This window comes from Molothrus aeneus, unplaced genomic scaffold (genome assembly GCF_037042795.1).
Source record: "Molothrus aeneus isolate 106 unplaced genomic scaffold, BPBGC_Maene_1.0 scaffold_30, whole genome shotgun sequence".
NCBI classification, from domain to species: domain Eukaryota; kingdom Metazoa; phylum Chordata; class Aves; order Passeriformes; family Icteridae; genus Molothrus; species Molothrus aeneus.
In genome coordinates, this window is record NW_027098964.1 from 2,510,659 (window position 1) to 2,534,677 (window position 24,019).

Consider the following 24,019-nt stretch of genomic DNA (forward strand, 5'->3'; position numbering starts at 1 on the left):
TTTATTGCAGAGAGGGGACCAGGGGGGGCCCCCAAAAAACGGGGGGGTCCTGGTGATAAATAAAGGTCTGGGGGGGTCCCGAGAGGGTCCCGGGGGGTTTGGGGTGGTCCCGGGGGGGTCGGGGCCCCCCTAAACTTCAATATCGGGGTCGGAGCCGCGGCCCTGGCGCTGCAGCTGCTCCTCCTGGCGCAGCTTCGGCTTCTCGGTGCGCGTGTGCCACACCAACACCTGGGCGAAAAACACCCCAAAACCAGCCCTAAAACACCCCAAAATCACCCCAAAATCATCCCGTGTGCCACACCAACACCTGGGCGAAAAAACACCCCAAAACCAGCCCTAAAACACCCCAAAATCACCCCAAAATCACCCCAAAATCATCCCGTGTGCCACACCAACACCTGGGCGAAAAACAACCCAAAAACCAGCCCTAAAACACCCCAAAACCAGCCCTAAAACACCCCAAAATCACCCCAAAATCACCCAATAATCGTCCCACGTGCCACACCAACACCTGGGAAAAAAAACGCCCCAAAACCAGCCCTAAAACACCCCAAAACCAGCCCTAAAACACCCCAAAATTATCCCATGTGCCCCACCAGCACCTGAGTGCCAAAAATACCCCCAAATCACCCCAAAACCAGCCCTAAACCAGCCCCAAATCATCCTGAAATCAGCCCAAAATCATCCCGTGTGCCACATCTGTACCTGTGCCCCAAAAGCAGCCAAGATCACCCCAAAAACCCCTCCAGGACACCCCAAAATTCCCCCAATCCCCACCCGTGTGCAGTTATCAGCCCCCCAAACCCCCCAGGACACCCCAAATTCACCCCAATTCCCACCTGGGTGCAGTCGTTGGCCCTCGGCTCCAGCTGCCCGGGGGTCACCAGCCCCAAAACACCCCAAACCCCTCCAGGACACCCCAAATCCCCCCAGGACAGCCCAAATCCCCCCCAAACTCCCCCATTCCCCACCTGTGTGCAGTTATCAGCTCCCAAACCCCCCAGGACACCCCAAAACCCCTCCAGGACACCCCAATCCCCCCCAAACCCCTTTATGACACCCCAATCCCCACCTGGGTGCAGTTATCAGCCCGTGGCTCCAGCTGCCCGGGGGTCACCAGCCCCCCCAGGAAGGAGCTCTCCAGGAACCCCCTCTCGGCGCGGGGGTCGAAGCGGGCGCGGGGGTGGGCGAGGAGCAGCCTCAGGGCCACGGCGAACCCGGCCATGTCCAGCGGGAAGGGGCGCTCGGGGCGCCAGCCCGTGTGGAACCCGACCACGCGGCCCCCGGACACCAGCGGCCGCTCCAGGCGCAGGCCCCCGACCAGCCCCACGGGCCAGACGGAGACGCCGCGGGTGCTGCGCATCTGGGCAGGGGAAAAATTAAATTTATTGGGGATTTATTGGGGATTTATTGGGGATTTATAGGGGATTTATTGGGGATTTATTGGGGATTTATAGGGGATTTATTGGGGATTTATTGGGGATTTATTGGGGGTTTATAGGGGATTTATTGGGGATTTATTGGGGATTTATAGGGGATTTATTGGGGATTTATTGGGGTATTCCAGCCCCACGGGCCAGACGGAGACGCCGCGGGTGCTGCGCATCTGGGCAGGGGAAAAATTAAATTTATTGGGGATTTATTGGGGATTTATTGGGGATTTATAGGGGATTTATTGGGGATTTATTGGGGATTTATTGGGGATTTATAGGGGATTTATAGGGGATTTATTGGGGATTTATTGGGGATTTATAGGGGATTTATAGGGGATTTATTGGGGATTTATTGGGGATTTATACGGGATTTATAGGGGATTTATAGGGGATTTATAGGGGATTTATTGGGGATTTATTGGGGATTTATTGGGGTATTCCAGCCCCACGGGCCAGACGGAGACGCCGCGGGTGCTGCGCATCTGGGGGGGAAAAATGGGAGAAAAACAGGGAAAAATAGCATTTTATAGGGCATTTATTGGGGATTCACTGGGGCATTCCAGCCCACAGGCCAGACGGAGACGCTGCAGGTGCTGCGCATCTGGGGGGGAAAACGGGGAAAAATGGGGAAAAATTGGGAAAAAACGGGGGAAAAATGGGGTTTTATAGGGGATTTATAGATCGGATTTTTTTGGGGATTTTTGAATTTTTTCGGGGATTTCCTGGCTGGCTCGGGGTGGCTCAGGTGAATTTGGGCTTTCCCAGGTCGTATTTTTTTCAGGATTTTTGGATTTTTTTGGGGTTTTTTTTTTGTCTTTTTTTCCAGGGATTTTTTTTTTGGGGGGGGATTTCAAGCCCCACCTCCTCGAAGAGCCTCAGGCTGTGGATGTTTAGGAGAATTTGAACAATTTTGGGGGAATTTGGCTGAGTTTAGGATGGCTCGGGGTGGCTCAGGTGAATTTGGGCTTTCCCAGGTCGTATTTTTTTCAGGATTTTTGCATTTTTTTGGGGTTTTTTTTTGGGATTTCAAGCCCCACCTCCTCGAAGAGCCGCAGGCTGTGGATGTTTAGGAGAATTTGAACAATTTTGGGGGGAATTTGGCTGAGTTTAGGATGGCTCGGGGTGGCTCAGGTGAATTTGGGCTTTCCCAGGTCGTATTTTTTTCAGGATTTTTGCATTTTTTTGGGGTTTTTTTTTGGGATTTCAAGCCCCACCTCCTCGAAGAGCCGCAGGCTGTAGGTGTTGTCATCATCAGCGAAATAAACCACGCCGGGCTCGTCGCCGCCCCGCGTGTCCCGCAGCCAGCGCAGGGCGCGGTTCCGCTGCTCCGCCCCCCTCGGGAACAGCCAGGACGGGGCCTCGGGACCCCCCCTCAAATCCGGGGGGGTCTCGGCGTTCAGGTGCGTGAACGAGACCCCCGAGGCCGCCAGGACCCCCCCCACCAGCGCCGAGGGGGCGGCGGCGTCCTCGACCACCACCCAGTGCAGGGCGGGGACGTGGAGCAGGGTCTGGGACAGGCGAACCAGCTCCGCCTTCTGCACCGGCCTGCGGGGAACGAGGGGTTCAAATGGGGCTGGGGGCGGCCCGGGGGTCCCAGGGGCTCGGGGGGGATCGGGGGTGGTCGGGGCAGGGGGCTCAGATCGGGTTAAGGGGGGTAAATGGGGCTGGGGTTTGGGGCGGCTTTGCCTTGTGCAGCAGAACGGGGGGAAATGAGGGGGTCAAAATGGGGCTGGGGGCTTTGGGGGGGTTAAAATGGGGCTGGGGGCTTTTGGGGGGTTAAAATGGGGCCGGGGGCGGCCTGGGGGTCTCAGGGGATCCAGGGGGTGGGGAGGAGTCGGGGGAGGGGGGCTCAGGTCGGGTTATGGGGGTAAATGGGGCTGGGGGCTGCAGTAGCTCTGCCTTCTGCACTGGCCTGGGGGGTCAAAATGGGGCTGGGGGCTTTGGGGGGGTTAAAATGGGGCTGGGGGCTTTGGGGGGTTAAAATGGGGCTGGGGGCGGCCTGGGGGTCTCAGAGGAGGAGAAATTGGGGCTGGGGGAACCCAGAAAGGATTTGGGGTCTGGGGGCTGCAGCAGCTCTGCCTGGGGGGAAGATGAGGGGCTGTAAATGGGTCTGGGGGCTCTGGGGGGGGTGTAAATGGGTCTGGGGGCTCTGGGGGGGTTATTTTGGGTCTGGGGGCTCTGGGGGGGTTATTGTGGGTCTGGGGTCTCACCTGGCGTAGGTCGGGGTCACCACGTAGATCGGGGGCAGCCCCTCCCCCCCCGCGCCCCCCCCGGGGCGGCCCCGGCGCCGCTCGGGCTCGGGGGGGGGGCAGGGACAGGGCCGGCCTGGGGGGGAGGGGGCGTCAGGGACCCCCAAAATCCTCCCCAAATCACCCCAAAATGGCCCCCAGAGCCCCCAAATCCCCTCGGACCTCCCCAAATTCCCCTCAAATCCCCCCGAACCTTCCAGATCCTCCCTCAGAGCTCCCCCCAGACCCTTCTGGACGCCCCCAATACCCCCCAGACCCCTCTGGATCCCCCCAAAATTGCCCCCAGACCCCCAAAATCCTCCAGATCTTCCCCCAAATCCTCCAGATCTTCCCCCAAAATCGCCCCAGATCCCCCCAAATTCTCACAAACCCCTTTAGAACCCCCAGATCCCCCCCAAAATCACCCCTAGAACCCCAAATCCCCCCCAAACCACCCCAAATTTCTCCAAATCGTCCCCAGAGCCCCCAAACCCTCCAGATCCTCCCCCGAAATCCCCCCCAGACCCCTCCGGACCCCCCCAAATCCCCTCTGGGCGGGCTCAGCCCAGCCCGAGGGGGGTCCAGAGCCCCCCAGACCCCCCTAAAGCCCCCCAGACCCCCCCAAATCCCCCTCCCCCGGCTCTCACCGAGCTCCCGCAGGGCGCAGTAGAGCCCCACGAGCGACACCACGAAATAAACGAGGAAAACGTTCCTGAGGCGGAGCCGCATCGCGGGGGGGTCCTGGGGGGTCCCGAGGGCTCTCAGGGGGTCCCGGGAAGGTCTGGGGGGGTCGGGGAGGGTCCTGGGGGCTCTCGGGTGGTCCTGGGGGGGGTCCCCTCTTTCACATCCTCCCCTCCCGGGGGTCTTCAGCGGCTCTTCCCAGTGCTCCCAGTCGCCCCCCCCCGCTCCCAGTTCACTCCCAGTCGCCCCCCCTCAATCCCAGTTCCCCCCCCCAGTGCTCCCAGTCCCGCTTCACTCCCAGTGCGGACGTGGCGCTGCTGCCGGCCCGGTCTCGGGGGGGTGTCCGGGGGGTTTCGTGCCCTGCCGGGGGTCCCTGGGGAGGGGTCGGGGGGTCCCGGGGAGAGGGGGGGTTCCGGTGAGGGAGGGGCGGGGCCGGCGCCGCTTTCGGGGGCGCGGAGGCTCCGGTGGGGCAGCACTTCCGGTCTGACAGCGACTTCCGGTCCGCCCTCATAATATTCCCCCCCTTGCCCCGGGTCCCGCGGGTGAAAAGTTCCGGGGGTCGCAAGAAAGGTTCCGGCATCCCCCTCACCCCGCCGTTCGGGATCCCAAAAATTGCCCAAATTCCCGATTTTTATTTGGTTTTATTTCGTGTTTTATCAAAACTCCGCGCGGCGCTGCGCCTCTCCCCCACCCCCACCCGGCTCTGCCCCTCCCCCCACCCCAAAAAGAGGGGGAGGGGTCCCCAAACCCCCCCCCGAGACCCTCCCGGGGGTGGGGGAGGGGCAGAAAAAAGGGGAGGGGGCGCGGGGGGGGCGCACGCACAGCCTTGGTCCCCAACCCCCCCCCTCGACGCGACCCCCACCCAAATTTGGGGGACACACACCCCAATTTAGGGGGTTTCAGACCCCTCCAAACCCCCCTAATGTGGGGGGGGGGGGGGGCGAGTCACCCCCCAACCTCAAATTTGTGGGCTCAGAGACCCCAAAGTCCCCCAAATTTGGGGTAAAATGGGGGGGGCTCAAACCCTGATTTGGGGTGGGTCTGACCCCTCATTTGGGGGGGCTCAATCCTCATTATGGGGGGAGGGACTGACCCCTCATTTTTGGGGAGGTCTCAACCCCTAATTTGGGGGGACTCAATCCTCATTTGGGGGGGGGCTCCCCCCTCATCCTGGGGGACTCAAACCCCAACCCCCACCCCCAGTTCTGGGCTCCTCAAACAGCAGCAGGGGGTTTTGGGGGGGAGGGGGGATTTGAGGTTTTTTGGGGGGCTCTGGGGGGGCCCGGGGGGTTCAGGGGGGATTTTTGGGGGGGGGTCCGGGGGCCCCCCCCATCCATTATCGAAGGGAGATGCTCCAGTCGGCCCCCATGGGGACCCCCGGGCGCCGCAGGGTCAGCACCGAGCGCTCGGGGTCATACTGGAACTGCAGCGGGGTCTGGGAACCGTCTGGGGAGGGGGACACAGAATTCGGGGTCAGGGATCTCAAATTTGGGGTCAGGGATCCCAAAAATCCACCAGGAACACAAAAGCCCTGAGGAATCCTAAAGCTCCAGCTCACAGAGCCCAAAATCCCATCAGGAAAAACCCAAACTGCTCCTCAGAATCCCAAAATGCTCCTCAGAAACCCAAAATTCTCCATGAGGGACCCTGAATTCACCTCAGGGACTCCAAATTCCCCTCAAAACCCCAAAATGCTCTAAAGGACAACAAAATCCCCTCAGGGATCCCAAATCTTCCCTCAAAGATCCCAAATTCCCCTCAAAAACCGAAAACTCTCTCAAGGACAATAGGGATCCCAAAATCCTCCCTCAGGGACCCCCAAACCCCCCCCAGAAACCCCAAAATCTCCTCAGGATCCCCCAAAATCCTCCCCCAACCCCTCATTGTCCATCCTTAGCCAGGTGCTCTCCGGCCTCTCCACACTCCCAGGATGACCCTTCCAAAATCCCCCAAAATCCCCCCAAATTCCCCTCACCATTGATGGTCAGCAGGGCACTGTCCGGCCTCCCCCACCCATCAAAAACCCCCAAATCCACCCCAAAAAAACCCCAAAATCCACCCTAAACCCACCAAAAACCCCTGAAACCAGCCCTAAAGCCCTCAATAAAATCCCCAAAATTCACCCAAAACCCCCAAAATCCCCCTAAAATCCCCTCTCACCATGGGTGGTCAGCAGGGCGCTGTCCGGCCGCCCCACCCCAAGGATGACCACTCGCTCCAGCCAGGCCGGGCTGGACATGGACCCGCGAGGGTCAGCAGAGCTGGGGGGGACAAAGGGGTCAAAGGGGGGGTCCCAGACCCCCAAAAATTCCCCCAAAATCTCCCCTGATCCCTCAACACCACCACAGACAGGGCGCAGAAGAAATGGGGATTTGGGGGGCTCCCGGGATATTTTTGGGGTATTTTGGGGCTGGTTTTGGGCTATTTTGGGTACCTGACCATGAGGGTTCCTGGGAAGGGTTTGAGGTGAGTTTGGGGTATTTTTAGGGTATTTTTGTGCACCTGGCTGTGAGGGTGCCTGATGGCTGTTTTGGGGGTATTTTTGGGCTGTTTTGGGGATATTTTAGGACCATTTTTGGGTACCTGACCATGAGGGCTCCTAGGAATTGTTTTTGCATGAATTTGAGGGGTATTTTCAGTAATTTGGGTTATTTTCGGGGTCGTTTTCTTCCCCTCACATTTTCCCGCTCTTTTCGTCCCCTCACGTTTTCCCGCCCTTTTTTCCCCCTCATGTTTTCCTGCCCTTTTTTCCCCCTCATGTTTTCCCGCCCTTTTTTCCCCTCACGTTTCCCGCCCTTTTTCTCCCCTCATATTTTCCCACCTTTTTCTCTCCTCACATTTCCCTTTTTCCTCTCACATTTTCCTTTTCTCCCCTCATGTTTCCCTTTTCCCCTCACGTTTCCCACCCTTTCCCCTCTTATGTTTCCCTTTTTCCCCTCATATTTCCTGCCCTTTTCTCCCCTCATGTTTCACTTTTCCCCCTCACATTTCCCTTTTCCCCTCACGTTTCCTGCCCTTTTTGTCCCCTCATGTTTTCCCGCCCTTTTCTCCCCTCACGTTTCCCTTTTTTCCCCTCATATTTCCCTTTTCCCCCTCACATTTCCCCCCCTTTTTCCCCTTTGGTTTTGGGGTGTTTTGGGTACCTGCCTGTGAGGGTACCTGGGAGGTTTTTTGGGGCAGTTTTGGGGATATATTAGAACCATTTTTGGGTACCTGACCATGAGGGTTCCTAGGGGTTGTTTTGGGGTAGATTTGAGGGGTATTTTTCAGTATTTTGGGGCCGTTTTTTTCCCCTCACGTTTTCCCGCTCTTTTTCTCCCCTCACGTTTTCCTGCTCTTTTCGTCCCCTCACATTTTCCCGCCCTTTTTTCCCCTCACGTTTTCCCGCTCTTTTTCTCCCCTCATGTTTTCCTGCTCTTTTTTCCCCTCACGTTTCCCGCCCTTTTTCTCCCCTCATATTTTCCCACCTTTTTCTCTCCTCACATTTCCCTTTTCCCCTCACATTTCCCACTCTTTTTTCCCCTCACATTTCCCTTTTCCCCCTCACGTTTCCCGCCCTTTTTTCCCCTCACATTTCCCTTTCTCCCCTCATGTTTCCGCCTTTTTCCTCCTCTCACGTTTCTCGCCCTTTTCTTCTCTCATGGTTCCCTTTTTCCCCTCTCATTTTCCAGCCCTTTTTGTCCTCTCACGTTTTCCCACCCTTTTCCCCCCTCATATTTCCCTTTTCCCCTCACATTTCCCCCCACTTTTTCCCCTTTGGTTTTGGGGTGTTTGGGGTACCTGCCTGTGAGGGTGCCTGGGAGGTTTTTTGGGGGGCAGTTTTGGGTGTATTTTAGGGTATTTTCAGGTACCTGGCAATCAGTGTACCCTGGGGCTGTCTCAGGCGGTATGTTTTCAATATTTTAGGATATTTTGGGCTATTTTGGGGATATTTTGGGTACCTGGAGGTGAGTGTGCCATTGGCAAAGCTGAAGTGCCGGTGCAGGAATGCGTTTTTGGTGGCGTAGTCGAAGCTGACCCCATCATCCAGGTACAGATCCCCCTGCGCCGTGCCCTGGGGGACAAAACGGGGTTTGGGGGGGTCCCAGAAAGATTTGTGGAGGTTTTGAGGGATCCCAGAAAGGTTTGGGGAGGTTTTGGGGGGTCCCAGAAGAGTTTAGTGAGGTTTGGGGGGTCCTAAAGGGTTTGGGGAGGTTTTGGGGGGGTCTCAGAAGGGTTTGGGGAGGTCCTGGGGGGTTTGGGGGGGTCCTGAGGGGGTTTGGGGGACAAATGAGGGGGTCTGGAAGTGACTCGGAGGGGTTTTGGGGGTCCCAGGAAGAGTTTTTGGGGTCCCTGGGGGGAATTCGGGGTCCCTGCACTCACCTGGAAGGTGTTTGAGGGAATTTTGGGGTTCCTGGCAGGGGTTTTGGGGTTCCTGGAGAGGTTTTGGGGGTCCCCACGTTCACCTGGGAGGGGTCTGGGGAGGGTTTTGGGGTTCCTGGGGAGGTTTTGGGGTCCCCACGCTCACCTGGGGGCTCAGGGCCACGTAGAGGGTGAAGGGGTCGTTCCTCATGGCCTCGGTGGAGCGGCGAGGTCGGTCCTGGCGTGGGATCACCGTCCCCCCCCGCTGGAACACCGGGATCTGGGGGGCACGGAGGGGTCAGCACCCCAAAAACCCCAATAAAAAAAACCCCAAATCCCCTCAAACCCCGCCCAAAAAACCCCAGAACACCCCAGGCCATCCCCAGTGCTTGGGGGGTCACCCCCACTGTCCCCCCCACCATTGGAACACAGGGATCTGGGGGGGATCCAGGAGGGTTTGGGGGTCTCCAAGGGGATTTTGGGGTCACCATGGAAGTTCTGGGGTCTCCAGGGAGGTTTTTGGGGTCCCAACCCCCTCCCCAAACCCCTTGAGCCCCCCAAAACCCCCTCAAACAACAACCCACGGTGCTGAGGGTGACGGGCACCACCCTCCCCATGCAGGAACAGGGGGATCAAGGGGAGGATTTTGGGGTGTCAAGGGCAAATTTTAGGGTCTGCAGGAGAAGTTTTAGGGTCTCCCAGGTGTTTTAGGGTCCCAGCACCCTCCCCAAACCCCTTGAGCTCCCCCAAAAACCCACGGTGCTGAGGGTGACGGGCACATAGAGGGTCTGGGGCGCCCGGTGCTGCTCGTGGGTCTCATCATTGTACCAGACCTGGGGGAGGTAAATTTAGGGTTCAGAAGGGTCCTGAACCCCAAAAAAACCTAAAAAAAACCCAAAACCCCCTCACTCACCTCTCCCTCCCCAGGCAGGTACACGTTGACCCCACGGGCGCCCGGTTCCGTCACGGGGTGCACCAAGAGCACCCAGTCTGGGGAACAGGGGTCAGCAAGGGGAAAACCCCAAAAATGACCCCAAAAGGGATCCTAAACGGGGTCAGGGACCCCAAAAAGGGAGTCAGGGACCCTAAAAAGGGTCAGGGACTCCCCCTCACCGATCATGTATTGGTCATCCATGGCGAAGGTCTGGGGGTCATCTGGGAATTCCATCCACAGGGGTCTGGGGGGACAGCGGGGTTTGGGGTCAGGGGGTTTGGGGTCATTTTGGGGCTTTGGGGTCAGGGGGGTTTGAGGTCAGGGGGTTTGGGGTCAGGGGGTTTGGGGGCATTTTGGGGGTTTGGGGTCAGGGGGTTTGGAGCCAGGGGATTTGGGGTCAGGGGGTTTGGGGGCTTTTGGGGCTTTGGGGGCATTTGGGGGGTTTGGGGTCAGGGGGTTTTGGGGTCAGGGGGTTTGGAGTTATCCTGGATGGATTTAGGGTTATCCTAGGTAGGTTTTTGGGGTGGATTTGGGGTTATCCTGGGTAGGTTTTTGGGGTAGATTTGGGGTTTTTTGGGGTCCCACACCTCATGACGGGGATGCCCTGGCGGTGGCAGCGGTAGAAGGCCGTGTACCACGTGGGCAGCAGGGTGGATTTGGGCTGGATTTGGGCTGGATTTGGGGTTACCCAGGTGGGTTTGTGGGGTGGATTTGGGGTTTTTGGGGTCCCACACCTCATGACGGGGATGCCCTGGCGGTGGCAGCGGTAGAAGGCCATGTACCACATGGGCAGCAGGGTGGATTTGGGGTTATCTCAGGTGGGTTTTTGGGGTGAATTCGGGGTTTTTTGGGGTCCCACACCTCATGACGGGGATGCCCTGGCGGTGGCAGCGGTAGAAGGCCGTGTACCACGTGGGCAGCAGGGCGTAGCGGCGCCGCAGCGCGGCCCTGACCATGGCCAGGTGCTCGGGGCTCAGCAGCCAGGGCTCGCGCCGCGCCGTGTCCAGGTGCGCGTGGGCGCGGAAGAAGGGCTGGAAGGCCCCGGCCTGGTACCAGCGCACCTGCAGCTCCGGGCCAGGGTTCTGGAAAAATCCGCCCACGTCCGCTGCCAACGGGGCAGGGGGGGGCAGTGAGCCCGGATCCTGAGCCTGATCCCGGTCCCAGATCCCAGTGCTGGTTCTGATCCCAGCCCTAAGCCCAGTTCTGGTCCTGATCCCAGGCCTGAGCCCAGATCCTGGTCCTGATCCCAGACCTGAACTCAGATCCTGGTCCTGATCCTGGCCCCAGCCCTGATCCTGGCTCTGATCCTGGTCTGAGCCCTGATCCCAATCCTGGTCTTGGTCCTGATCCCAATCCCAATCCTGATGTCAATCCCAGTCCTGGTCCCAGTCCTGATCCCATTCCTGATCCTGCTCCCAATTCTGATCCTAGATCCTGGTTCTGGTCCAGACCCTAATCCTGGTCCTAAAACTTTACTGATGCTGGTCCCATTTGTATTCTGGATCCCATCCCTGACCCTATTCCCTATCCCATAACCCAATCCCTGACCCCATTCCCTATCCCATAACCCAATCCCTGACCCCATTCCCTATCCCATAACCCAATCCTGGACCCATTCCCAGTACTCCCAGTGCTCCCAGTTTGGCTCACCCCCACAGAACGCCAGCCCAGCCAGCCCGAAGCTCAGGCACATGGGGATGGAGATCCTCAGGTGCTCCCAATCGGCCGTGTTGTCCCCGGTCCAAACCGCACCTGGGGGGGTTTGGGGGGGGTCTCAGCTCAGGGGGGGTTCCCCTCCATCCTGGCCCACCCCCCAGAATTCCAGGATTTGCCCAAATTCCCGGGATTTGCCCCCAGTCCTCACCGTAGCGCTGGGAGCCGGCGAAGAAGGCGCGGCTGAGCACGAAGGGCCGGAGCCGCCCCCCCGAGCGCCGGATCTGCCCCTCAGCCGTGGCCTTGTGCTGGCAATGGGGAAAATGGGGTCAGGCACCCCCAAAAACCACCCCAAAACCCACCCAAAACCCACCCAAAACCCACCCAAAACCTGACCCCAAAACCCACCCAAAACCTGACCCCTAACCCGATCCCAAACCCCACCCCAAAGGGATTGGAGAGAGCCAAAGGGGTTTTGGGGGAAATGAAGGGGGGGAATTGAGAAGGTTTGGGGGGATCTTAAAGGAGGTTTCAGGCGTCTAAAACAGGTTTTGGGGAGGCTAAAGGGGTTTAGGGGAAAATGAAGGGGGAATTGAGAAGGTTTGGGGGTTCCTAAAGAGGGTTTGGGGGGCCTAAAAGGAGATTTGGGGGGGCCTAAAAGGGGTTTGTGGGGATCTAAAACAGTTTTGGGGGTCCTAAAGGGGTTTGGGGAGAAATGAAGGGGGGATTGAGAGGGTTTGGGGGGTCCTAAAGGGGGTTTGGAGGATCTTAAAGGGGGTTTGGGGAGGTCTAAAACAGTTTTGGGGGTCCTAAAAGGGTTTGGGGGGAAATGAAGGGGGAATTGAGAGGGTTTGGGGGGCAGCTAAAAGGGTTTGGAGGATCCTAAAGGGCTTTGGGGGGCCTTGAAGGGGTTTGGAGGGAAATGAATGGGGAATTGGAGGGGCCCAAGAGGGGTCTTAAAGGGGTTTGGGGGGCTCTGGGAGATCGGGATTTTTTTGGGGGTCCCTGTGGGGTTTTTGGGGTGTCCCTGTGAGGATTTTGGGGTCTCCCAGGAGATCTGGGGGGTGTCCCAGAGGATTTTGGGGGGGGGTCTCACCACAAAGAGCCCACAGGTGCTCCCAGCCCTCGAACCACCCAAGGTTTATGGGGGTGCCTGAAGGGTTTGGGGGGGCTCAGGGAGATCGGGATTTTTTTGGGGGGTCCCTGTGGGGTTTTTGGGGTGTCCCTGGGGGGGTTTTGGGTGGGGGTCTCACCACGTAGAGCCCGTAGATGTTGTGCAGCTCCCGGTGCTCCCAGCCCCCGAAGTGCCGCGCGTCCTTGTGCATCGTCACCTCGGGGCCGCTGAACACCGACGGCTCGTTCATGTCGTTCCACGTGAACAGCGCCTCCGTGGAGCCCTGGGGGGGCCCCAAATCAGCGGGGGGACCCCAAAAATACGGGGGGGTTTTAACACCCTCCCAAGGGATCCCCAAAATTGGGGCAGAAAGCCAAGGCGGGGTCTCCAAAAAGGGTGAGAGGGAGAAAAAAAAGGGGTGGGGAGGGATTTGTGGGGGTTCCCTAAAACTAGGGAGGGCTTGAAGCTCAGGAGAACCCCAAAAATCAGCAGGGAAATCCCAAAATATGGGAGGGGTCCTAAAATCTTCAGGGGGTTCCCCCAAATCCTCCCCAAAAAGATGGGGGGGGTCTCCAAGGGGAGGAGGAGAAGCCCCAAGGGAGGAGGGTGAGGGGGGGAAAAGGTGGGGAGGGGAATTTGGGGGGTGGTCCCAGGGTTCTGGGAATGCTTTGAGGGGATCCTGGGGCTCTGGGGGGGTCTGATGGAGATTTTGGGGGGGGGGTCTGACAGAGATTTTGGGGGTCCTCACCTCGTACTGGTCGTAGGCAAACATGTTCGCCCACCACTCGCGCATCTCGGGGTTCGTGAAGTCGGGGTACGCTGAGGAGCCTGGTGGGGGGGGGGCACAGGGGGGCTTGTGACCTCCCTGGAGACCCCAAAACCACCCCAAAATCCCCCCAAACCACCCCAAAATCCCCTCAGCCCCCCTGACTGAACCACCACCACCACCCTTTGTAGCCAGACCATCCTCGGTCTTGATCTGCGACTCCCCAAGCATTCCCAGACACCCCAGAAATCCCTTCAGGAGCCCCCAAACCCCTCCAAAATCCCCCAAAACCCCTCGAGGACCCCCACAAAATCCCCTAAAAGCCCTCGAGGTCCCCTCCCAGCCCCACTGACTGCTCCAACACCACCCTTTGTAGCTGGTGCCATTCTCAGTCTTGACGTGCAGCTCCCCAAGCACCTGAGACCTCCCCAAAATCCCTTCAGGAGCCCCCAAAACCCCCCCAAACCCCTCGAGGACCCCCACAAAATCCCCTAAAAGCCCTCGAGGACCCCTCAAGGACCCCCCCAGCCCCACTGACTGGTCCAACACCCCCTGTTGTAGCCAGACCATCCTTGGTCTTGATGTGCAGCTCACCGAGCACCCCGACACCCCCCAAAATCCCTTCAGGAGCCCTCAAAACCCCCCCAAAATCCCCTAAAACCCCTCGAGGACTCCCCCAAAACCCCTAAAAACCCCCCAGCCCCACTGACCGGGCCAGCACCAGCCCTCGTAGTCGTTGCCATCCTTGGTTTTGACGTAGAGGCCCCGCGCCCGCAGCTCCGAGTGCACCCGGTACCCCCCGTCCACCTTGATGTGAGGGTCCACGATGCTGACCATCTGTGGGGGGAGTGACCACGGGGAGTGACCACGGGGAGTGACCACAGGGTGAGAGTGACCACGGGGAGTGACCACAGGGTGGGAGTGACCACGGGGAGTGACCACGGGGTGAGAGTGACCACGGGGAGTGACCACAGGGGAGTGACCACAGGGAGTGACCACAGGGAGTGACCACGGGGAGTGACCACAGGGTGGGAGTGACCACGGGGAGTGACCACGGGGAGTGACCACAGGGTGAGTGACCACGGGGAGTGACCACAGGGTGAGAGTGACCACGGGGAGTGACCACAGGGTGAGTGACCACAGGGTGAGAGTGACCACGGGGAGTGACCACAGGGTGAGAGTGACCACGGGGAGTGACCACGGGGAGTGACCACAGGGGAGTGACCACAGGGTGAGAGTGACCACGGGGAGTGACCACGGGGAGTGACCACAGGGTGAGTGACCACAGGGTGAGAGTGACCACGGGGAGTGACCACAGGGTGAGAGTGACCACGGGGAGTGACCACAGGGTGGGAGTCACCACGGGGGAGTGACCATGGGGGAGTGACCACAGGGAGTGACCACAGGACAGTGACCACGGGGGAGTGACCACGGGGTGAGTGACCACAGGGAGTGACCACAGGGGAGTGCCCCCCCCCAGTCCCATCCCCATCCCCACCCTGCGTTTCCGGCCGCCAGGCGCTCCAGCATCCCCCGAGAATGGGGGAATTTTGCAGGATCCCATTCCCAATCCCATTCCCACCCCAATCCCAATCCCAATCCCATCCCAATCCCAATCCCAATCCCATTCCCACCCCAATCCCATCCCAATCCCAATCCCAATCCCAATCCCACCCCATTCCCAATCCCAACCCAATCCCAATCCCACCCATTCCCACCCCATTCCCAATACCATCCCCATCCCCACCCTGTGTTTCCGAGCCGCCAGGCGCTCCAGCATCCCGCGAGAATTGAGGAATTTTGCAGGATCCCATTCCCATTCCCACCCCATTCCCATTCCCATTCCCATTCCCATTCCCATTCCCAATCCCATCCCAATCCCAATCCCACCCAATCCCACCCCAATCCCGATCCCATCCCCACCCATTCCCACCCCATTCCCAATCCCAATCCCATCCCATCCCCACCCTGCGTTTCTGGGCCGACAGGTGCTCCAGCATCCCGCACGGGTTGGGGAATTTTGCAGAATCCCATTCCCACCCATTCCCAATCCCAATCCCACCCCATTCCCAATCCCACCCCAATCCCAATCCCATCCCAATCCCATCCCATCCCCACCCTGCGTTTCCGGGCCGCCAGGCGCTCCAGCATGCCCCGCGGGTTGGGGAATTTGGCGGGGTCCCAGGTGAAGTAGCGTTTGCCGTCGGCGTGCTCGATGTCCAGCCAGAGCACGTCCAGGGGCAGCTCGTGCTCCTCAAAGCCCCTCTCCACGGCCTCCACGTCCGCCTCGTCCTGGTAATTCCAGCGGCTCTGGTGGTAGCCCAGGGAGAACAGGGGGGGCAGCGCCTGCGTGCCTGGGCAAGGGGCAGAAACGGGAGTGAAACAGCCCAAAACGGCCCCAAAAATGGGGATGGGGCAGGGCCAGATGGGAGAGATCCCTTAAAAATAATCCTAAAAATGGGGTAGGGTGGAAATGCCCTGAAAATAACCCCAAAAGTGGGAATGGGGTGGGAATTCTCTGAAAATAATCCTAAAAGTGGGAATGGGGTGGGAATCCTCTGAAAATAATCCTAAAAGTGGGAATGGGGTGGGAATTCTCTGAAAATAACCCCAAAAGTGGGAATGGGGTGGGAATTCTCTGAAAATAACCCCAAAAGTGGGAATGGGGCGGGAATCCTCTGAAAATAACCCCAAAAGTGGGAATGGGGTGGGAATTCTCTGAAAATAATCCTAAAAGTGGGAATGGGGCAGAAATAACTCTAAGAACAAAAAAACTGGGCAAGATCAAACTTGAGAAAACCCCCAAAAATCCCCCTGAGGATGGGAACGGGGCTGAGGGAGAAAAATTTGCGGTGTCCCCAGTGTCCAGTACTGGTCAGGGCTCTGTACTGGTGTCCCTGTCCCCATCCCAATGTCCCATCCCAGTGTCCCCAGTGTCCCCGTACTGGTCAGCCTCCCGTACTGGTGTCCCCCTCCCAGTATCCCCAGTGTCCCCAGTGTCCCCAGTGTCCCCGTACCGGTCAGCCTCCTGTACTGGTGTCCCCCTCCCAGTATCCCCAGTGTCCCCAGTGTCCCCATACTGGTCAGTCTCCCATACTGGTGTCCCTGTCCCCACCCCAGTGTCCCCAGTGTCCTGTACCGGTCAAGTCTCCTGTCCTGTACCGGTGTCCCTGTCCCCATCCCAATGTCCCACCCCAGTGTCCCAATCCCAGTGTCCCCAGTGTCCCTGTACCGGTCAGTCTCCCGTACCGGTGTCCCCATCCCAGTGTCCCCAGTGTCCTGTACCGGTCAGCCTCCCATCCCAGTGTCCCCAGTGTCCCCGTACCGGTCAGCCTCCCGTACTGGTGTCCCCATCCCAGTGTCCCCAGTGTCCCCAGTGTCCCCAGTGTCCCCGTACCGGTCAGTCTCCCATACCGGTGTCCCCATCCCAGTATCCCCAGTATCCCCAGTGTCCCCGTACCGGTCAGTCTCCCATACTGGTGTCCCCATCCCAGTATCCCCAGTGTCCCCATCCCAGTGTCCCCAGTGTCCCCAGTGTCCCCGTACCGGTCAGTCTCCCATACTGGTGTCCCCATCCCAGTGTCCCCAGTGTCCCCAGTATCCCCAGTGTCCCCAGTGTCCCCAGTGTCCCCAGTATCCCCATCCCAGTATCCCCAGTGTCCCCAGTGTCCCCATCCCAGTGTCCCCAGTGTCCCCAGTGTCCCCGTACCGGTCAGTCTCCCATACTGGTGTCCCCATCCTAGTATCCCCAGTATCCCCAGTATCCCCAGTGTCCCCAGTGTCCCCAGTGTCCCCATCCCAGTATCCCCAGTGTCCCCATCCCAGTGTCCCCAGTGTCCCCAGTGTCCCCAGTGTCCCCAGTGTCCCCAGTGTCCCCATCCCAGTATCCCCAGTGTCCCCAGTGTCCCCAGTGTCCCCAGTGTCCCCATCCCAGTATCCCCAGTATCCCCAGTGTCCCCAGTGTCCCCAGTGTCCCCAGTGTCCCCATCCCAGTATCCCCAGTGTCCCCATCCCAGTGTCCCCAGTGTCCCCAGTGTCCCCAGTGTCCCCAGTGTCCCCAGTGTCCCCGTACCGGTCAGTCTCCCGTACTGGGCGGTGACATCGGCGGGCCCCGGCCCCAGCAGCAGGAAGACGTCGATGACGCCGCTCTCGGACATCCAGCGCACCTCGGTCTGGGGGGTCTCACCCCCCCCCTGCATGTAATCCAGGAGCTTCCCAAAAAGGGTCTGGGGGCGGCACAGGGGGTCAGCAACCCCAAACTCCCACTGGGATAAACAGAGACCCCCAAATCCCCTCCCAGTGTAATCCAGGAGCTTCCCAAAAAGGGTCTGGGGGCGGCACAGGGGGTCAGCAACCCCAAACTCCCACTGGGATAAACAGAGACCCCCAAATCCCCTCCCAGTGTAATCCAGGAGCTTCCCAAAAAGGGTCTGGGGGTGGCACAGGGGGTCAGCAACCCCAAACTCCCACTGGGATAAACAGAGACCACCCCAGACCCACCAAATTCCCCTCTTGGACTTTCCCGGTGGTCTTGGAGCTGACGTCCACCCTGGTCTTGGCCTCTCAAAGACCCCAGACCCCCCAAATCCCCTCCAGAACCCCCCAAATCCCTCTTGGATCTTTCAGCGGTGTTGGAGCCAATGTCCCCCCAGAAACCCCCAAATCCAGCTAGGACCCCCCAAACCCCCCCAGCCAGACCTTCCCGGCCATGTTGGAGCCGATGTCCACCCAAGAACCCCCAAACCCACCCAGGACCCCCAAAACTCCCCCAAACCTCCCCCAGACCCCTCTGCCGGACCTTCCCAGGCGTGTTGGAGCCGATGTCCACCCAAAACTCCCCAAACTTCCCCAAACCCAACCAGGACCCTCCAAACCTCCCCCAGACCCTCGTGCTGGACCTTCCTGGCCGTGTTGGAGCCGATGTCCACCCAGGAACCCCCAAACCTCCCCAGACCTCCCCACCAGACCTTCCCGGCCGTGTTGGAGCTGATGTCCACCCAGGACCCCCCAAAACTCCCCCAAACCCCCCAAACCCCCCCAGCTGACCTTCCCGGCCGTGTTGGAGCTGATGTCCACCCAGGACCCCCCAAAACTCCCCCAAACCCCCCAAACCCCCCCAGCTGACCTTCCCGGCCGTGTTGGAGCCGATGTCCACCCAGGACCCCCCAAAACTCCCCCAAATCCCCCCAAAATCCCCCAGCTGACCTTCCCGGCCGTGTTGGAGCCGATGTCCACCCAGGTCTCGGCGGCGTTGAGCCAGAAGAGGCCGAGGCTGAGGCGGGGCCGGTGGGCGAGCAGCAGCGGCACGGAGCCGTACAGGGCCATGGGCGTGAACACCTCGTACTGGAACACGTCCAGGTTGTACAGGCGGTACGGGTCACCCCCCCTGGGGACACGGGGACACTCAGGGACACTGCCAGGGGGACGGGGACACTGCCAGGGGGACGGGGACGCTGCCAGGGCGACAGGGACACTGCCAGGGGGACGGGGACACTGCCAGGGGGACAGGGACAACCCTCCAGGGGACACGGGGACACTCAGGGACACTGCCAGGGGGACGGGGATGCTGCCAGGGTGATGGGGACACTGCCAGGGGGACAGGGACACTGCCAGGGGGATGGGGACACTGCCAGGGGGACGGGGACACTGCCAGGGGGACGGGGACACTGCCAGGGGTGTTCAGGCTCTATGGATCACCGCCCTGGGGACATGGGGACATTCAGGGACACTGCCATGGGGACAGGGACATCCCCAGGGGTGTTCAACCAGTACGGGTCACTCGCTCTGGGGACATCAGGGACACGGGGACAAGGTTAGGAACACCCCCAGGATGTCACTGTCACCCCAGGAAGCCACCATCGCTGCTGCCACCCGCACGCAGCATCGCTGTCGCTGTCACTGCTGTCGCTGTCACTGCTGTCGCTGTCACTGCTGTCACTGTCACTGTCACTGCTGTCACTGTCACTGTCACCCCACAGCGCTCCTGTCCTCCCACGGTGACACCACCGTCCCCTCGGTGCCACCATCAGCCCCCGCCATGCTCCTGTGCCCCCACATCCTCGTGTCCCTCCGTGTCTCTGTGTCGCCCCAACGTCCCTGTGGTGTCCCCAGTGTCCCCACAGTGTCCCCAATGTCCCCACAGTGTCCCCAGTGTCCCTGGCTCACTCGGTGGGCCGCAGCCGCAGGTTGTCGGCGTGCTCGGGGATGCCGTACACGTGCTCGAATCCAGGCAGGGAGAAATCCAACCCCACCGAGGTGGGTCCTGTGGGGAGAAGGGGTTTGGGGGGGTCACAGGGGTCCCCCCGTGTCCCTCCCAGTGTCCCCAGGTGTCCCCAGGTGTCCCCACCGTAGGGTTTGCTGTCCGTGTGCGTTTTGAACGTCTCCTCCCACGCCCCCGGCTCCTCCTCGGGCTCTGCCGGGGGCTCCGTGGGCTGGGGGGGGGACAAATCCAGTCAGGAATGGGGGGACCCCTCCCCAAAAAAGGGGTGTGGGGAGGGGTTTAATTTGGGGGCGTCCCACCCCAGTGTCCCCCCCTTGTCCTTGTCACCTTCTCGCTCTGGGTGCTGCCGGCGCCGTCCTCGGGTCCCTCCTGCGCCGCCCCCTCCTCGCCCGGGGGGTCCTTGGGGGGGTCCCTGTGGGAATTTGGGGTCCTGGGGTGCCCCAAAGGGGGGGGGGGGGGGGGGCAGGGACAAGGGGCACCCCCAGGACCCCGAATTTTGGGGGGGACCCCGAATTTTGGGGGGACCCCGAATTTTGGAGCTGCTCCTGCCCGCTCTGGGGGCGGGGGTGTGGGGGGGGAATCTCCTCATTTTTGGGGTGTCCAGACCCCCCCTGGCTACACCTGACCCTTCAATTTGGGGAGGGGGGGGGGGTTGGGGGGCACAGACCCCCCCTGGCTACTCCAGCCCCCTCCCCGATTTTGGGGGGCCACAGCGACTCCCCCCAAGCTGCTCCTGCTCCCTTTTTTGGGGGGGATTCCAAGCCCCCCCAGCTACTCCTACCCCCTCCCACTGTGAGAAAGGGGGGGGGTCCCTTTTTGAGGGAGGGTCCGGGGGGGGGGGTTTTGGGGGGGGAAGTTTTTGGGGGCGCATTCCATGGATTTACCTACGGAAAAGGCTCTTGATCTTATCCCACACAGAACTAACTTTATCCGCCAGACTGGGGGTGGGGGGCACCAAAACAGAAACACAGAGAGTCAGCGCGGCCCCCCCGGGCCCTGGGGACCCCCCCTCAGCTCGGGGGGCGACCCCCGACCCCCTCTGTGCCTTGGGGGGGGGGGACACCCCCCACCCCCCCCCTTGAGCGCTGCCGGCCCCGCTCCCGCTGCAACCAACGGCCTGGGGGGGAGTTGGGGGCTTCTGTGGGGTTTTTTTAATAATTTTTTTGGCATTTTTGAGGGTTTTTTTGTGAGGTTTTGAATGGTTTTTTTGAGGGTTTTTTAATGTTTTATTTGGGGGTACTTTGAGGCTTTTTTGAGGGTTTTTGTGAGGTTTTTTAAGGGTTTTATGGAGAGTTTTTCAAGGGTTTTTTGGGGGACGTTTTAAGGGGTTTTGTGGATTTTATGAGGGTTTGAGAGGGGTTTTTTGGGGGGATTTTGAGGGTTTTTAATACGTTTTTGAGGGGGTATCTTGTGGGTTTTTGAGAGGTTTTTGTGGATTGTTAGAGGATTTTTTCAGAGTTTAAGAATTTTTTGAAGGTTTTTAAGGGCTTTTTGAACTATTTTAAGGAATTTTTACATGAACCTTGGAGGTTATTTTGAAGGGTTTTGAGTAATTTTTAAGTGGTTTTTGGAGTTATTTTGAGGGGGTTTGAGTGATTTTTATGTGGTTTTTTGTGGGTTATTTTAAGGAGGTTTTGAGGGATTTTAACACATTTTTGGGGGGTATTTTGAAGGTTTCTCAGGGGTTTTATGGGGTTGTTATTTTTGCAGAGGCTTGAAGGTTCCTTGAGGATTTTGGAGGGGTTTTGAGGGTTTTGAAGGGTTTTTTTAGGGCTCTTTTAGGTCACTCACGAGTCCCGGCGGCGCCGCTGGTGCTCGAAGACGAGGAGGCCGCGGGCGTTGACGGAGCAGAGCAGCTCCCGGTGCCGCAGCAGGTCCAGGCGGAACGGGCGCTCTGTCACCAGCAGCCGGTGCCCCCCGGGGCCCAGCGCCAGCTCCAGCGTGCCCTCGTCACGGCCCGTCACCTCCAGCCTGGGGACAGAGGGGATGGGGACAGTGTCACCATCCCAGAGTGCTGTGAGTGCCACCCTGGGACAGCTCCAGGGTGCCCTCGTCACGGCCTGTCACCTCCAGCCTGGGGACAGAGGGGTTGGGGACAGTGTCACCATCCCAGAGCATCCCTGGATCATCCCAGAGCACCCCTGGGACAGCGCTAGGCTGCCCTCATCACAGCCTGTCACCTCCAGCCTGGGGACAGAGCGGATGGGGACAGTGTCACCATCCCAGAGTGCTGTGAGTGCCACCCAGGGACAGCTCCAGGGTGCCCTCGTCACGGCCTGTCACCTCCAGCCTGGGGACAGAGGGGTTTGGGGACAGTGTCACCACCCCAGGGCACCCAGGGACAGCTCCAGGGTGCCCTCATCACAGCCTGTCACCTCCAGCCTGGGGACAGCAGGGATGGGGACAGTGTCACCATCCCAGAGTGCTGTGAGTGCCACCCTGGGACAGCTCCAGGTGCCTTCACCACAGCCTGGGGACAGTGGCCATCAGGGGGTGGCTGTGCCCACCCTGCTCCCTCGCCTGTCAGGGGTGGCCGTGACCCCCTCCTGTGTCCCCATTGTCCCCATTGTCCCCATGTCTCCTCACCTCTCAGCGGATGGCTCTGTCCCCATTGTCCCCTCACCTCTCAGCAGGTGCCTCTGTCCCCATTGTCCCCATTGTCCCCATGTCCCCTCACCTCTCAGCGGGTGCCTCTGTCCCCATTGTCCCCATTGTCCCCATGTCCCCTCACCTCTCAGCGGGTGGCTCTCCCAGCAGCACATCGGGCACCTGGTACCGGGGTCGCAGCGGGTTCAGCTCCTGGATGCGCAGGCGGGTGACGTTCCCAGAGAGCCCCCACAGCTCCAGCAGCAGCGGCACCTGCATGAGGGGGGACATGGGGACACGGTCACCTGGGGCAGGGGACACGGGGACAGGGACACCTGGGGCAGGGACACCTGGGGCAGGGACACCTGGGACAGGGGACACGGGGACAGGGGCAGCTCAGGGCCCCCACAGCTCCAGCAGCACCTGGGGAGGGACAGCGTCATCTGGGGCAGGGGACACGGGGACAGGGACACCTGGGGGCCCCCACACCTCCCACAGCAGCGACACCTGCACAGAAGGACCCCAGTGTCCCCTCACCTGGGTGGCCTCATCGACCAGCCGCATCCTGTGACCCTTCTGTCCCCTCCTGTCCCCACAATGTCCCCCCAGTGTCCCCTCACCTGGGTGACCTCATTCACCAGCTGCATCCTGGCCACGTCAGGGCCGAGCTCCAGCGACTCCAGCAGGGCCCGGTACGGGGAGTTCCCGGGCTGGATCCGCCGCTGCCGCCTGGGGGGGGGACGGGACCCGGGCCCTGAGTGACCCCCCGGGCCGAGCCCCCCCTCCCCCCCCACCCAGGTGTGCCCCCCCTCCCCTCCCCACACCTGCAGAAGCCGCTCTGCTCGCACGTCTTGAAGTTGCCGCGGTCGACGGCGAGCGAGGCCCCAAGGAGGCAGCACAGGGTGAGCCCGAGAGGCCACCTGGGGGCACGGGGGGGTCAGGAACACAAAAACAGTCGGGGACCCCCCCCAAAATACCCCCCAAACCCCAGCTGGGGGCATGAGGGGGTCAGGAAACACAAAACAGGGGGAGAACCCCCCCAAAATACCCCACAAAATCCACCTGGGGGCACGGGGAGGTCAGAAACCAAAAAACAGACAGAGAACCCCCCCCCAAAATAACCCTCAAATCCCAGCTGGGGGACATGGGAGGGTCAGAAACCCAAAAACAGACAGGGTCCCCCCCAAAATTCACCTGGGGGGTACGGGGGGTCAGGAACCCAAAACAGGGGGAGACACCTTCCCCCTCCCCCCAAACACCCTGCAAACCCCACCTGGGGGGCATAAGGACACCCCAAACCCAGCGGGAGACCCCCCCTAAACCCCACCTGGGGGGCACAAGGGGATCAGCACCCCAAAAGCAATGCGAGACCCCCCCCAAACCCCACCTGGGGGCACCGGGTCACCCCAAGGCCCCCTCAGGTGGGCGGGGGGGGTTCGAGAGCCCCCAATCCCATTTGGGGGGCAGCAGGGAGGGGAATGGGGGGGTCACAGAGCAGATTCGGGGGGGGTCCCGGGCAGTTTTGGGGGGGGAGGGTCCCACAGGGGGTGGGGGGGCTCGGGGGGGGTGTGGGGGACTGGGAGGGGGCTGGGCCGCAGCCCAGGCCCGAGGCCTTGGGGGGGTCCCGGGCGCTCAAGGCCCGGCCGGGGGGTCTCGGGGGGGTTTTTGGGGCGGGGGGGTCCCGTGGGGGGGGGTCGGGGGTGACCCCGGGGGGATCCCATGGGGGGGGAAGGGGGGGGTCGGCCCCTGGCGCGCGCTCACCGCCCCAGCGCCGCCGCCATCTTGGATCCGGCCTGACCCTTGACCCCGCCCCCGGCCCGACGCCACCGCTTCCCATTGGCTGTGAGGAGCCCCGCCCTCCGTCCCTCCCCGGCCACGCCCTCTCGCGGAGTTCCCGCCTTACCTGGTTGCCGGAGAGACGGAGGCCCCGCCTCTCACGTGTTGTGATTCGCGTGCGAGGCTTGAGCGATGTCAGCGCAAACCAATCAGAGCGCGGCTCCGGGAAGAGGTGGGAACGCACCGTGAGGGCAGGACGGAAACCCAATGAAAGCGCGGGAACGCTG

At 60.5% G+C, this 24,019-nt stretch overlaps 2 protein-coding genes across 4 annotated transcripts; both read right to left on the reverse strand.

The window, feature by feature from the left end:
- Positions 1-4,617, reverse strand: B3GAT3 (beta-1,3-glucuronyltransferase 3). The gene is made up of 5 exons (XM_066570504.1): positions 4,309-4,617; positions 3,644-3,758; positions 2,648-2,978; positions 1,073-1,363; positions 1-228 (listed from the first exon to the last, which is right to left on the reverse strand). The coding sequence occupies exons 1-5, from the start codon at positions 4,388-4,390 to the stop codon at positions 130-132; spliced, it is 918 nt and encodes a 305-aa protein (XP_066426601.1). The 5' UTR covers positions 4,391-4,617; the 3' UTR covers positions 1-129.
- Positions 4,618-5,613: 996 nt separating this feature from the next.
- On the reverse strand, positions 5,614-23,748 carry GANAB (glucosidase II alpha subunit). 3 transcript variants are annotated; one of them, XM_066570348.1, is made up of 25 exons: positions 23,718-23,748; positions 22,781-22,876; positions 22,577-22,685; positions 22,102-22,229; positions 21,162-21,341; positions 20,255-20,308; positions 19,698-19,782; positions 19,497-19,581; positions 19,316-19,412; positions 18,356-18,536; positions 17,223-17,343; positions 15,269-15,504; positions 13,861-13,987; positions 13,133-13,212; positions 12,524-12,667; positions 11,482-11,578; positions 11,268-11,369; positions 10,479-10,722; positions 9,797-9,861; positions 9,597-9,673; positions 9,442-9,516; positions 8,850-8,963; positions 8,284-8,396; positions 6,503-6,603; positions 5,614-5,788 (listed from the first exon to the last, which is right to left on the reverse strand). In XM_066570348.1, exons 1-25 carry the CDS (start codon positions 23,735-23,737, stop codon positions 5,679-5,681), a joined length of 2,841 nt encoding a protein of 946 aa, XP_066426445.1. In that variant the 5' UTR covers positions 23,738-23,748; the 3' UTR covers positions 5,614-5,678. The 3 variants fall into 3 exon arrangements, with proteins under 3 accessions (XP_066426445.1, XP_066426444.1, XP_066426446.1); XM_066570347.1 differs by having other exon boundaries at positions 17,223-17,376; XM_066570349.1 differs by lacking the exon at positions 20,255-20,308 and having other exon boundaries at positions 17,223-17,376.
- Positions 23,749-24,019: the final 271 nt, after the last annotated feature.